We start from the raw sequence: 14,883 nt of genomic DNA on the forward strand, positions 1-14,883 counted from the left end.
AGGGGCCATTATATGCACCCTCCCCCTCCCCCCACAATGAGCTAATTGTTGCAACTGGGTTTTACTGGGATCTTGTCCTCAAGGAACTTACCTTTCAGTGAGAGAAAACTATGTCTTTAGAGGATCTGGAAAGAGAAAAGCAAGATGGTGGGTGGAGAAAGAAGAGGAGTTCAGAGAGGGAGTCCAAGTGTGAGATTAGGATTTAGATACCGAGGTTTGGGGCAGCCTAATCAAAGGTATGCAGATAGGTATGATCATAGGCTCTTAGGATTTAGAATTGGAAAGGGGCCGAAAAAATAATTTCATCCAGTCCTTTCCTTTTACATATAAGGAAACTGAGGCCAAGATATAGGAAGTGACCTGCTCTAGATCACTGGGCTAGGATTTTGAACCCAGGTCCAGAGCACTAGGATTTAATAAAAATCCAGTGCTCTTTCAGCAACATCAGACTATTCAAGAAACACTGGAAATATTCAGTGAATAGTCCAACAGTGAACCTGGCTGGAGTGTAGGGTTGTTGGAAAATAGTTGGTGATGGGATTGAAAGGTGGGTCGGGGCCAGGGAGGAGAGGGTTGTAAATGTCAGGCTCACAGAACAAAACCTTCTTGTGAGAGATGGTATCAGAGAAAACAACTATTTTTGCAAAAGTCCCACAGGTTATCGAAACTTACCCTGACAATCTTAAAACCTCCTACTTGCTCCATCTCATGTGAGGATTAAACATAATCAATGATTAAAGAGAATGGAAGCTTTTGTTCAGGGAATAGAAGAGTACAGTGGACCACTTCGAAGCTTTGAAAATAGCCAGAGGAGGGAGGAGGTAATCATCAGCACTAGAGTCCTGGAAGTGGAACTTCTTGAGGGCCCAGAACTCTTTTTGCCTGACTGATTGATTAATTGATTAATTGAAGTGCCTGCTTGTAGGCTCAGAAGACAATACAAAACAGTATCCAATCCAATAAACATATGGCAAATGCCTGCTATGTGCCTGTCACTATGCTAAGCCCTGGGGGTACAAATAATAAAAAGCTAGTTCTTGTCCTCAAGGAGGTTACAATCTAATTTGGGGAGATAACCCACAAAAGGAGGCAAGAAGGCGGGGGATGATACCTCTTGTTCTGGAGTTGAAACCAGGCAGGATAACAGATGAAGGGTGGAATGAGTCCAAAAGTCCAGTTTCCACCCTCTATAAAGGAAGGCATTGGGAGGAGTTTGGCAGTTTGACCTTTAATCATCCAAATAGAGGGGAAGAGGAGACTTTTTTTTTTTTAAAGCAATTGGGGTTAAGTAACTTGCTCAAGGTTGCAGGGCCAGTTATTTCTGGGTGTGGTGCTGAGTATCTGAGCCCGGATTTGATCCAGGTCATCCCGACACTGGAGCCAGTGCTCTTACTTGCTGAGCCACCTGGCCGCCCCAAGAGGAGACTTTAATAATGGGGAAAGAGGAGAGGGGAAGAGGAGAAGGTGGTGTCAGTCAAGGTTTGAGTTCTAAGACTACATTTTGGAAATGAACTATTGCTATACATGAACACCAGAATTCTGGACAGATTTGATCACAGAGCATTCTTTTTTCTTCCTCTGAAAATACCATCACTTATTCAACCATTCTGCAATCTTTAGATATTGAATTCAACTCAACATACTTGTTCATCCTTGTTCCAGGTACTAGGGAAGAAGCAGTTTGGTAATGTAGGAAGACCTGGGCTCATATTCATGGCATATTTTGATCGTTCTTTCCCCTTCAATTCAACACTGTAATTTGGTGATAGTGGCTATGAAGCTGCCAAGATCCTTTTCTGAAAGACCTTCTTTATTAGAATCCCCCTATCTGATTGTCAGCTCCCTGAGGGTAGGGATTGGGTATATTTTCCCTAGTTCCTAGTGAGGTATACACAGTGGATGCTTAATGTATATTTGTGGTCCTTGTAGCATGGACCACTTCTCCTTTCTGCTAATCAACTGCATTCTCATCTTTTCTTGACCACACAGTTCTGAGCTATAGAGGAGACCAGAAACTCAGTCCAGGATGGCAGACTTGATTATTTTTAAACATATTTGTTTAATATTGTATTTTTTCCCAATTACATGTAAAAACAAGTTCCAGATTATCTCCCTTCCTCCCTCTTCTCCCCCCTCATTGTAAAGGCAAGCAATTAGATAGAGGTTATACATGTGCAGTCATGGAAAACATATTTCTGTATGTTTCATGTTGTGAAAGAAAACACAGACAAAAACAAGTATGCTTTGGTCTGCCTTCAGACTTCATCAGTTCTTCTTCTGGAGATGGATAGCTTTTTTATCACGAGTCCTTCAGAACTGTCTTGGATCATTGTATTGCTGAGAATAGCTAAGTCATTCACAGTTGATCATTGTACAAATATTGCTGTTACTGTGTATGTTCTCCTGGTTTTGCTTATTTCACTTTGTGTCAGTTCATGTAAGTGTTTCCAGGTTTTTCTGAGGACACCATGTTTGTCATTTCTTATAGCACAAGTCTTCCATCACAATCATATACCACAACTTGTTCAGTCATTTTCCAATTGATGTACATCCCTTCAATTTCTAATTTATTTTGCCATCACTAAATGAGGTGCTATACATATTTGTTTACATAGAGGTCCTTTTTCCTCTCTCTTTTTTAAAATTTCTTTGGGATATAGACCTAGTAGCAATATTTTTTGGTCAAAGGGTATGCCTTTGGGCATAATTCCAAATTGCTCTCTAAATGGTTGAATCTATTCACAACTCCACCAACAATGTAGAAGTACCTCGATTTTCCCACATCCCATCCTACATTTCTCATTTTCTTTTTCTGTTATATTAGCCAGTCTTACAAGTGTGGAGTGGTACCTCAGAGTTGTTTTAATTTGTATTTTTCTGATTGATAGTGATTTAGAGTATTTTTTCATGACTATAGTCAGCTTTGATAACTTTATTTGAAAACTACCTGTTCATATCCTTTGATCATTTGTCAATTGGGAAATGGCTCTTATTTTTCTACATTTCACTAATTTCTCTGTATATTTGAGAAATGAAGCACTCATCAGAGAAATTTAGTGGCAAACTTCAAAGGAAGGTTCTATTATCCTTGTGGTTTCTGTCCAGATCACACCTCAGGAAGAATTCTATTGCCATGAAGAAATTGTCATTGAGTTCCTTGAAGGGAGAGAAAAAAGGTAAAGGAGACTACTGATGGTAATAAATAGCTAGCCCTTATATAGCGCTTTGAGGTTTTCAAAGGACTTTACATATATTATCTCATTTGCTCTTCATTGAACCTCTCTGTTGTTGTTATTGTGTTTAGTTATTTCCGTCATGTCTAACTTTTTCTGACCCCATTTGGGGTTTTCTTGGCAAAGATACTGGTATGGTCTGCCATTTCCTTCTCCAACTCATTTTACAGATGAGGAAATTGAGGCAAACAAGGTTAAGTGACTTGCCCAGGGTCACACAACCATTAAGTATGTCTATGAAGTACTTCTGTGAGGTAGGTGCTATTTTCAAGTCCATTTTTATAAATCCCTCATAAGTTTTGGAGACACTATTCTTTCCTGGTTCTCCCACTATAGCCGACTGCTCCTTCTATGTCTCCATTGAGGGATCCTCTTCCATAGGTGTCCCTCAAGCCTCTGTCCTGGGCCTTCTTCTCTTCTTCCTCCATACTACTTAACTTGGTGATCTCATCAGCTCCCATGGATTTAATCACCATTTCTATGCTAATGATTCTCAAGTCTACCTATCTTGCCCCAGCCTGTCTGGCAACCTCCAATCTTGCATCTCCATTTGCCTTTCAGATGTTCAAGACATAAACTCATTATATCTAAAACAGAACTCATTATCTTTCTCCCTAAGTCCTCCCCCTCCCCACTTCTTACTTTCCCTGTTACCATAGAAGGTAATACCATCCTTAGAATGCCTCAGGCTTGAAACCTAGGAATCATCCTTACTCTTATCTGGTACTCTATGTCCAATCTGTTGTCAAGGTCTGTGGATTTCACCTTTGCAGCATCTCCAAAAGGACTGTATTAACCACTTCTCTCCTCTGACACTGCCACCAATATGGTTCCAGCCCTCAGTACTCACACCTGGATTACTGCAATAGCATGCTGATGGGTCTGCCTACCTGCAGGCTTTCCCTACTCCAATCCATCCCACATCATCCCTCCTACTCAGTAAACTCTAGTGGTTCCCTATTGCCTCCTGGATCAAATAAAAAATGTTCCATTTGGCATTCAAAGCCTTTCCTAACCTAGCCCCCTCCTACCTTTCTAGTCTTCTTATACTTTATCCACCTGTCTCCCTATTACTCTTGGATCCAGTACATTGACCCCCTTGCTGTTCCACAAACAAGACACTCCACCTCTCTGCTCCAGATATTTTCTTTGGCTGCACCTCCAGACCTGGAATGCACCTGACTGCCAACTTCCCTGGCTTCCTTTAAGTCTCAACTAAAATCCCACCTTCTACAGGAAACCTTCTCCAACCCCTCTTAATTCTAGTGCCTTCCCTTTGTTAATTATTTCCTATTTATTCTCTATGTAGCTTGCTTTGTATATATTTGTTTGCATGTTGTCTCCCCCATTAGATTGTAATTTCCTTGAGGTAAGGCACTAATTTTCTTTTTTGCCTCTTTTTATATATCCAGCACTTAACCCAGTATCTGGCACATAGTGGCCACTTAATAAATGTTGATTGATTGGTAGACTGAAGTTGAGAAAGGTTGAATGATGTGCCCGGTGTCATATAGTTAGTGCATGTCTAAGGCAGGATTGAAACTTAAGACTTCTAGCTTCCAAGTCCAGCACTCTATTCATTCTAGCAGATGAATTACTTATGAAATTAAACAGAGGTGAAAAGTTTTCTGAATATCCACTAAGATCTTACTCTGAATTCTTGTGCCTCCATGGATACGACTGGCTAAGTCTGGAGGGGCATCAAGTTAGGTAGGGTAAGGAATTTTTCTACCACAGCACAAGAATTCACTAATTCATACTAATGGTTGTAATCTATATCAGTAGAGGGAGTGTCCACATTGATGAAATATCTTGGAGCCTTAAAGGATTAATCTTGAAGCCTTCTCATTGAGGCTCACTGTCACTCAAAATGAATGAATAAATGAATGAAAAAGCATTTAGTAAGTGCTAAATGCTAAACACTGGGGGTGGGGGGCTAGGGGGGTGAGGTACAAGTAGAAAAGTGAAGATAGTCCCTTCCTCCTAGAGAAGCTTACCTTTTCATTGGGGAAGACTACACAGATAGGAGTGTGTAAAGTTAATGGGTTGGAGAATAGGGGAATACTCTGATACACCCTTTTCAGGAGAAATTGCAATATTGATTTTTAGCATGGTTCCAGAAGTAGAAAAGAGAAGGGGGGCAAGAGGTAGAAGCTACGGGCAGTAACAAGGTTGCTGTACAAAAGATGGTCAAGGAGTAAAATGAAATATAGCTGGAGGAGGGATTGAGATATAATGGGCCCCATGAGGCATGCACCAATCAGGAGAGTGGGGGGGGGGCGCTGTTGCAGCTGGATGTATGCAAGTACAATGGATCATATGGCTGGAAGTCCTTAGATCTATAGCTGGAAAGGATTTCAAAAACTATCTAGTCAACCCCCTTATTTTACAGATGAGGAAACTTAGGTCCAAAGGTGTAAACCATCTTACACAGATGGAGTAGTATATATAAGGATTTGAGCCCAAGTCCCCTGACTTGGGAGCTAGGTAATACAGTGAGTAGAACACCAGGTCTAGAGTCAGGAAGACCTGAGTTCAAATGTGACTTCTGACAACTTCCTAGCTGTGTGACCCTGGGCAAGTCACTTAGCCCTGTTTGCCTCAGTTTCCTCATCTGTAAAATGAGCTGGAGAAGGAAATGGCATCTTTGCCAAGAAAATGGGGTCACAAAGAGTCAGATGCAGCTGAACCTCTCACTGTAGAGCCTGGGTTTTTTCCACTGTGTCACCTTCGGTCCTGCAGCTAAGCAATAAACCATGGCCAGTGTAGAACAGAGAGATCAGCTTTGCTTGAATTGGGTAAATTACATAATGATTTCAATGACTCCATACTGTATTCTGTCCCAAAAGTCAATCTCTTTTTCAACACCAGAGATGCAATTATGGAATGCCATAATCTCAGTGAATTCTAGTGGCTTTCTATTACTCAGATGTAAACTGCTTTCAGGCATTTGAAACCTGACTTGTGACACATTATTCCCCTCTACTTTCTGATCAAGCTAAACTGCACTTCTGCTGTCTCCCTCACACAGTCCCTCATCTCTGGCCTTTATATGGGCCATCCCCCTGCCTAGAATTCACTTCTTTTATACCTCTGCCTCTCCCGAGCCTATGATTTCCTTCAGGAGACAAAACAGATGAAAAGATCAAACTGGATCAATTGATAGAGTGCATCCCCTGCCACCTTCCTCCCACAATACAGAGAAAATATAGGAAGAATGAAAATTTTTGCATCAGTTGACCCTCCTGGTCCTTCTAGTATTCAGATACCTTTCCTGGTTTATATAGCTGTTAGTACTTTTCCCTCCCCCAAGGTTACCTTGTTTTTGGATTTTGTATATGTTTTGCATAAACCTATATATGTACATCACTTGGTTTTGTTATGGAGGGGTCAACATAAGAAATTAAATGGGATTATTTTGGGAATTTTATGGAAGCCAAGAATAACACATGAAGGCCAGCAGAAGACACAGAAAAAGTTTAGAAACTCAAAAATGCATAAAATATATATATAGTATTGTATAATGTCAACACATTTTATCTTTCAATACCATAATAATTCAGATTTCTTCTCTGGTACAAAGGGAGGGCCAATTTTTTTTTTTTACCAGGTTCTCTAGATAGTGGGCCATTCCCACCCGTGACCCTCTTTTGTGGAAGGGATAACTGTGTGTACATACACACATGCCATCTACAGGGAGTCTTTTTTTTTTTTTTAATAGATCCCTTACTCACAACTGCTAATGCCTTTCCCTCAGTTACTTTCTATTGATTTGGTAGGCACTTTATACTGATTTATGTATATACCAGAATGTAAGCTCCTTGAGAACAGTGATTGTTGATGCTTTTTTTTTTTTAAATCTCTGGGGTTTAGCGCTGTACCTGGAACGCTGTAGGAGCTTAATAAACACTTGATTTATCTGAAAAACATCCAGCTGGCAAGGGACCCAAAGACAAATGGAAAAACTGGGTGGTGGCCTTGGGCAGGCTGCAGCATATTCATGACCAATGATAATTTGTGCAGAAATGGTAAAAATGACCGCATCCAAGAGCACTTATGGTGGGAAAATGACCATGGTCCTGTCGGTTTCCTCATCTCTAATATGAGGTTGCTGGGCTGAAGGATCCCTAAGGTCCCGTTCCAACTCTGAATCCTTCCTGAAGGATCTTTACTGCAAATGAGGTTTGAAGCCATGGACAGGTCTGCACTGATGACCCTGATGAATGGGAAAGCGGAGGGGAGGGAGAGTGGAGCTTCTCTAGTCATGATCCCTCAGGGTCCCCTCTGTTCTTAGCCTTGAAATCAGTGAGTCATTGGTCACTTCATAGGAACGTGGATTTAAAGCCGGAAGGTTCTCGAGTTCAGCTCTCTCATTTTACAGATGAGGAAACTGAGGCAGAAAGATTAAATAATTTGCTCAAGGTCACAGGTAGTCAAGCTGGGATTTGAACCCTAGTCCTCTGACCCTTTGTGGTTGCACCCTTGTTTATTCAGAAACATGCAATACTACTGTTGAGATGTATCCCCCAGGAGGAGTCTAGAACCACCTCTTAACAGGATGTAGACCCCAAACCTGCTTCAGGCTCTGCTCTGCATTCCTCTCTAGGCAACCAGGTGTGGACTGCAGGACCATTTCACATGCCACGCCACTCCCCTCCCCCCGCCCCACCTTTCTAAGGTGATATCCAAGGAGAAGGGTGGCTAGCCTCGGTGAGATAGCATAAACTAGGAACTAAAACCCAGTTAATCTCCTATTGGCAAAGGGGAAAGTGTAGGGACAGCGACCATGAGATAGATGGGTGCTAGTGGTGACCTCGTCTTCTTCCCTGCGCGCCTCCCTCTCTCCTTCCCTCTCCACGTTCAGGTTCAATGCCTGGGCTGGACCCAAGGCTCTGCCCCTCTCCCTCTCCCCCCTTCTGCTGCCGCGAAAACCCGGAGAAATGGAGTCCAAAGTGAGCTCCCCGCGCTGAGAAACTCCTCGGCGGCTCTAGCTGCCGGGGAGCTGGGCATGCTCAGTAAGCCCGAGCTGCTTTTGGGGCGCAAGCCGGCCGCTTTGGCTCGCCACGGGGCCGTGGGGGGGAGGGAGACGCCGGCAGCGCGGGGGCACTGCCCGCTGCCACCCCGCCTGCAGCTTCCAGGCGATGGGCAAAGTTTCCGGCGTCTTGCACGCATCGAGCGAGCGCCCGGGGTCCAGCGGGGGTGCTGCAATGGTGGTTGCGGCGGCCGGGGGGCCGCCGCCACGGTCACGACCACGGCCACTGGCCCCTTCTCTGTAGCCCGTGACCAACAGGTAAACTGTTGCCGGGGAGGTGGAGGAGGAGGAGGGGGAAAGGGGTGGTAAAGGTAAGGAGCTGCGGCAGTGGGGGGGGGGGGGGTGGTGGGGGGGGGAGTGGGGGGGGGGGGGGGGGGGGGGGGGGGGGGGAGGGGGGACTGGGGAAGCCTGCAGGCTTCACCCGGCACTGATCGCAGCTCCTCCTCCACCTCCTCCTCCTCCCCGACCCCGCCTGTGCCCAGTGAGCCCCTGGAGGGGCGCCGAAAGGGTTAAGCCGGCTCTAGGCCCCCGCGAGAACTCCCCCGTGCATTCTGCCGCGGCGGCCGCTCGGCGGAACCGCGGTCCGCTCCTCTCCTGTCCTCCCAGCTCCTCTCCTCCTCTCCCCGGCAGCGGCGGGCTCGGATGTTCCTGCGGGAGGGAGGCTCGAAGGCGTCTTTGAAGGACCAGCCGGTTTCCCTGCAGCCGAGCATCCCTCCGCCCCCCGCTCCTCCTTCTCCGCCCCCCGCCCCCCGCCCCCCGCGGGCCTCCGCACTGTCCAGGTCGGTGTCCAGGTGACAGCATCCAGGGCCCCTGCGGGAGCGGTGGGAAGAGCCGGCGGTGCTCCCAGGGAGCTGGGAGCTCGGGCTGAGCCTGGAGGGGAGGGGAGGGCAGGGCAGGGCAGGGCTGCTCCCCGCAGCAGTAGCGGCAGCGGCAGCAGCAGCCGCGGCAGCCCCCTACTCTGCCCAGAGCTGTAGGCGCCCCACCAATACTTCAGCTCGAGGCTCGGCTGCAAAGAAAAGTTTTTTTTTTAATTTTTTCTCCCTCCCCTGCCCTGAGCTGGGCCAGGCTGGGCTGGGGTCTTCCAGGGGTCAGCGAAGTCCCCTGCTTCCCCTAGCCCGGTCCCCTCCAGGAGGTAAGAGGAGGAAGGAGGGTAACCCGCGGCCAAGAGCCGGGGGCTGGGGAGGGGGCGAGGCTGGCAGGGGGTGGGGGGCGGCGGGAGCGTTGGGGGCAGTGCGTGCGGCGGGCTGCTCAATTGCTGTGGGTGTCTGTCTGTTTCAGGCGGCGGCGGCGGCGGCGGCAGCGGCAGCGGCAGCATCCAACCTGCTCATTCCTGCAGCGAGAGGGAGAGAGAGAGGAGGAGAGAGGGAGGGAGAGAGGAGGGAGTCTGTCTGCAAAGTGCTGCTCCCTGGTGCTCAGAAGCGGCTGCTCCATCCTCAACTCTCATTCATTTCTCCGGTTAACATGAGAGATCATGGCCGCCTTCGGGCTTCTCAGTTATGAGCAGAGACCTCTGAAACGACCCCGGCTTGGGCCGCCTGATGTCTACCCCCAGGACCCGAAGCAGAAGGAGGTAAGCGCGGCTGCCGCCTCCTTCCTTCCCTTTCCAGTGCCCGACCCCCCCTCCTCCCCACCGGCCAGCCTGGTCTCTGCAGCGCTGACCTGGGGCCAAGTTTGCCCAGCAGGCATCCGAAGTAGTGAAGGGAGGGGGAGGGGGCAGAATGGAGAGCGTGCTGGGTGGGGAAGGGTTGCCAGGGGGTGGAGCCTGGCATAGGGTGCCAGGGCCCATGCCAGCGCCAGGTGGGGGGCACGGGGAGGCCGAGCCACCGGCTTAGGGTTGCTGTCCGTGACAGCGTTGAACTCGTCTGGATGTGGTCGCCTGCCCCCTCCTCCTGGGCCTTCCACCGCTCCTGGAGATTTTCTCGCGTTTAATTTGCTCTCGGCCTCCCCTCCCCGACTTCCTCGTCACTATCTCTTTCTCCTCCGCCTCTTTAGTGAATCCTCATAAACTTTTGAAAAATGTGGGAATGCAATTCAGGGCATCCAATACGAGACTTGCATTTTGCGCGAGGTGAAGCAGAGAAGCGAATAAAACCCATTCTTTTTTCCTGCCTGGTATATCCTAATGTTTTACATTGCCTTTAGGAGAAGCATAGATTCCGAAATGGGAAGGCTATCCTAAAAATCGTCTCCCCCTCCCCCCCAAATTAATGTTAGAAACCCTGATTTTTTGCAAGTAGAGGTGATTGGCTTCATTGACAGCTGATTTGCATATGTAAATTAAGCCGTATTAGCGAAGGTAAGTCTGAGTTGGAGAGAAGGGAATGGTCAGTAGGTATTCTAAATTTAATTTTCCTGGCTGTTTTTTTCTAAATAAAATTAAAGCGTGAAATCTTGCGCCTCTGCTTTGGGCGCCACCGACGGCAATGGTAAGGGATCTAATGCCATTTCGTAGCTACTATGTTAGTATATGATAGTGCTGCAGCAGCAGCTGCTAATAACTAATTATGTAACAATTGACGAGGTGTAATCATCACCCTTTGCTACAATTTGTCAGGGGACTTTTTTTTTTTAATCGCCTGCTCCCCAGCTGTACCTTACAGAGCTGCCGTCTACTGTAAATACCTTGTTTGGGGTTTTTTCCTCCCCTCTTTTCACCAAACAATAACTGTTAGCAAGGAAGTTTCACCTCTTATTTTCCAGAAATTTTTAATTCATGCTTCAAAGTTCATAACTCATGACCACTACATAGTACTTTGTGAATTAAATACCAACTTTTGGGAGCATACATTTGAACACTCCACTTAAAAGTTGATGGGGGGGAGGGGAAGGGAGAAGGGATTGCCCGTCTTGGTTGAACTTGATTATTCGATAATGTGATTGTAAAGTAGTATGGCCTCAGGCTGGCTAACTCTTATTTCCGAAGTTTACGCTTTTAATGCGCCTGAGGTGGTGTGGGTTATCCTTATGGAAATTCACAGGTAGGTTCTTTGGACTCCCTTCTATGGGGCTGGGAGGGAGGAAAGAGGGGGAGGTGGGGAAGGAAGGGGAGGGAAGGACCCTGCCGTCTGTTGATGCTTTGTGTGAATTTGAGTTGATTCTGCAAATTCCTTTCTTCTCTTTTCACTTATTTCCACCCCTACTTTCCCCAAACTTAAGCTAATTGCTGTTATTTTAGAATTAGGAACAAAGTATCACCTAGAGGTAAAGAAAGAACTTGGCCCAGATTGGATTTGGGGTGAGGAAGATCTGGGTTCAAATTCTGCCTTACCTACAAATTTGTAGCTTTGTGACTCTAGCCAAGTTATTTAATTTCATTGTGTGTCAAGCAAGTCCCCAGTGATTATCTACCCTCTAGGCAATTTTTAGGCCCTACTGTAAAGAAAGTTCTAAATGATCTGTGTAGAATATTTAAAGCTGTGGGAGGCAATAGAGACATTTAGTGATTGACTCTTTAATAACTAGCATTATATTGGTTAAAAGACAAAACACTTGGATTATGTTTTTAATGGGTATATTCAAAATTGGTATATTATGCTCTCAGTGTTTCCAAAATGGGAAAATAGTTTAGCAATTTGTTTGCTGTTGTTCAATAATGTCTGACCCCATTTGGGCTTTTCTTGGCAAAGATACCAGAGTAGTTTGCCATTTCCTTCTCCAGCTCATTTTACAGATGAGGAAACTGAGGCAAACAGGGCTAAGTGACTTGTCCAGGGTCACATAGCTAGTAAGTGTCTGTGGTGGATTTGAACTTAGCTCACCTCAGCTCTTCCTGTCTCCAGACCCAGCACACTATCCGTTGTGCCATATAGTTACTCTATAGTTTTAACAATACCGACTGATAATATACTTATCTTTTATTTTTTCCCTGAAGAAGGGGCTCTCCTCTTTTTGGTTATGTGACTAGACAGACACACACAATTGCTCCTTCATTGGAGCCCACTGGTGAAATGGTATAAAATGCTGTTATTGGGTCAGCACTTTCTCTTTCTTTCCATTGGGACCTGTCACTTGTGGTACTGGGCTCCCATACCTTCTAGAGGTCAAGGCCAAGAGGCTTTTATTTCCTCTGTATCCCCTAACACCTTGTATATTCTTTATAATCAGGGTGGGATTACCTTTGGAGACCTGAAAGGCTGATGATGGTTTTCCTCATTTTAAAAATCTATCTATGTTAAGGATGAGGTGGGAACAGAGATTTCCCCTGTGGTTTTTGGCTTGTAAAAGTTAGTCTTTCAGAGGCATCTTCCCTTCCTTTCTCCTTTGGAAACAAGATTGAACTGTGAGTAAGAAAAGCTGGGTCTAAGCTGACCATCACTTACTAGCTGTGTGACCCTGGGCAAGTCACTAAATTTCTCAGCCTTAATTCCATCTTCTGTGAAATGAGAATGATAATAGCATCTCCCTCTCAGGATTGTTTGTAAAGATTTTGCAAACACTGAAGACAGAAAAATAATAGACAACCTCCCTGCACCAGATTTTTCTTTGTAAAGAGAGGGTTAACACTGGATTATTAATCCTCACTGTTTTGGGGGGGAGAAAGTACTTTGTAAAACATTATAGAAGGTACAATTTCTGCAAGACTTGACAATATACATTTTTGGGACTGGATCAGTGATATTCTTGTTTTAATTTATTCTTCCTGATGAAGCTTTCGCTATTGGTACAAGCACCTGCTCAGTGATTTACAGTCTTTAAGAGTTGATTGGGCCTCTTGGATGTGTGTCTATGAGTCAATAAACATTTACTAAAAGCCGCTTGTGCAACAGGCCGGTACTAAACCCTGGGGATAAAAAGAATGGGAAAAATTGAGCCACCCCTACCCTTGGGGAGCTCATATTCTAATGAGACCCAACTCAGAGAATTGGGTCTGGATGTATACTATGTAAATGGAATGGAAGGTCGTCTCTGAAGGGTAGGCACTAGTCTAAATGACTTTTGGTCTTTGAGACTTGAACCTTCCACCCCCACTCTGTACTCAAAAATGAAAAATAATGAAAGGGGTAGGTGGCCTACTTCAGTAGCAAGAGTTTGTCATTGCCCTTGATTAATGTGCCTCAGTATCCGAAGAGAATGATATTAGCAGAAAGTAGCGATCTCTTCCCCTTCCCCCCCAAGAAGAAGTGAACATTTTCATGCCGAGAGAATTAATTATACTTTACTAGAATCAGATCCTCAGACTCATGAGAGATGGTAGAAAATCCTGGGCCAGTTCCCCCAAAACTTGAATGCTCTAGATGAGTCTAGATCTAGATCACCTTTGGGTGATTCCCCCCACCCCTTTTATGCCAACTTTAGAACTGACAATATTTATATAAAGCTTCAAACATCTTATTCATTTAACAACTATCACCCAGCATCTGGGTGTCTGTTATAAAAGTTTAAATAGTTCAAAAGTCTTAACTGCTCCCCTTCTCCCTCAAGTGCATTTCTTATAATAGAATTATTTTTCTCAAGTCACTACTTTGGTCTTGAGCTTCCCACAGGCCTTCGAAATGCTTCTGCTGCCCTGGAGTGATCAGAATTGGGATCTTCTGCACCCATTCCTTGGCTCTTAGGGGGGCAGGGTTGTGTGTTTGTCCTCCTTGGGGAATCAGGGACTTCCTATAAAGCATGGAGTTAATGTGGGGTTCAGCCTGTCTTCTTTGTTCTGCCAGGAAATGGGTCCTGGTGGTTCTGCTAGGAAAGTATCTGAAGCCTTGCTTGAGAAAGTTGGTGATCCAACTTTCTTCAATACTTTACTCTCGGTGACTTTTTTCAACAACAGTAACAATAAGAGTAGCTAGTATTTACATAACTCTTTTAGCTTTGCAAAGTATAATCTCATTTGATCCTACCAGCAACTTGTGAGATATCTACCTTTCTTAGCCTCTCATGCCAGTGATAAGAATAACTAGCCTTTAGGTATCCCTTGAAAGTTTTTAAAAATGCTTTATGTATTCTCTCAACTTGATTTTTACTACAACTCTGTGAGGTAGGTACTGTTGTCAGTTCAGGGAAATGACATGACTTGCCCAGCCTCATACAGTAAGTTTCTGAGAAGGCAGAATTTGAACTCCGGTCTCCCAAACTCCAGGTCCAGGGCTCTATCTACTGCCCTACCATGGACCAGACAGTCTTTGTTAGAGGTCTTTGAGAGTTGAAAAATAATCATTCCCCATCTGATCATAAGTTTCTGTGGATTTAGTTAGTTTTTTTTTTTTTTAAATGAGGCATAGAGTAATGAACTTGGAATTTGGAAAACCTAGGTTCAAACCAGCTCTGGGATATTGGCTGTGTGACAAGAGGCAAGTCACATAATGGAGATAATAGTAACACCTGCCTCCCTGGGTTGTTGGAACCAAATGAGATAATGAAAGAATGAATGAATGAAAAAGCTCTATGCTGAGCACCTGGGATACAGATATAAAAACCAAGTCTCCTTCAGAAAGCTGGAAACTGCCCAACGAGGAAGTAATAGCCTTGGTGGGGTATTTTGGTTTTCACTGTTAACTCTGTTGATAAGCTGTTCTCTAGCTAAGTTAGACTCACTTACCTTTTCCTGTAGCTATGGTGGTATTGATTTGATTATGTAAAGACAACTTTGCAAATCTTAAGGTACCATATGAACAGAGCCGTTGT

At 45.1% G+C, this 14,883-nt stretch overlaps 1 protein-coding gene across 1 annotated transcript in view; it reads left to right on the top strand.

The window, feature by feature from the left end:
• Window positions 1-9,559: 9,559 nt before the first annotated feature.
• The window catches only part of MED12L (mediator complex subunit 12L), a 393,990-nt gene continuing 388,666 nt past the window's right edge, over window positions 9,560-14,883 (top strand). The window contains exon 1 of the mRNA XM_069104779.1: window positions 9,560-9,835. Within this exon, the coding sequence (XP_068960880.1) occupies window positions 9,737-9,835 (99 nt within the window). The 5' untranslated portion in view covers window positions 9,560-9,736. The remainder of the gene's footprint in view (window positions 9,836-14,883) is intronic.

Source organism: Petaurus breviceps, unplaced genomic scaffold, assembly GCF_028583685.1.
Source record: "Petaurus breviceps papuanus isolate PSGF00001 unplaced genomic scaffold, PetGlider_PUasm1.0 688, whole genome shotgun sequence".
Classification (NCBI taxonomy): domain Eukaryota; kingdom Metazoa; phylum Chordata; class Mammalia; order Diprotodontia; family Petauridae; genus Petaurus; species Petaurus breviceps.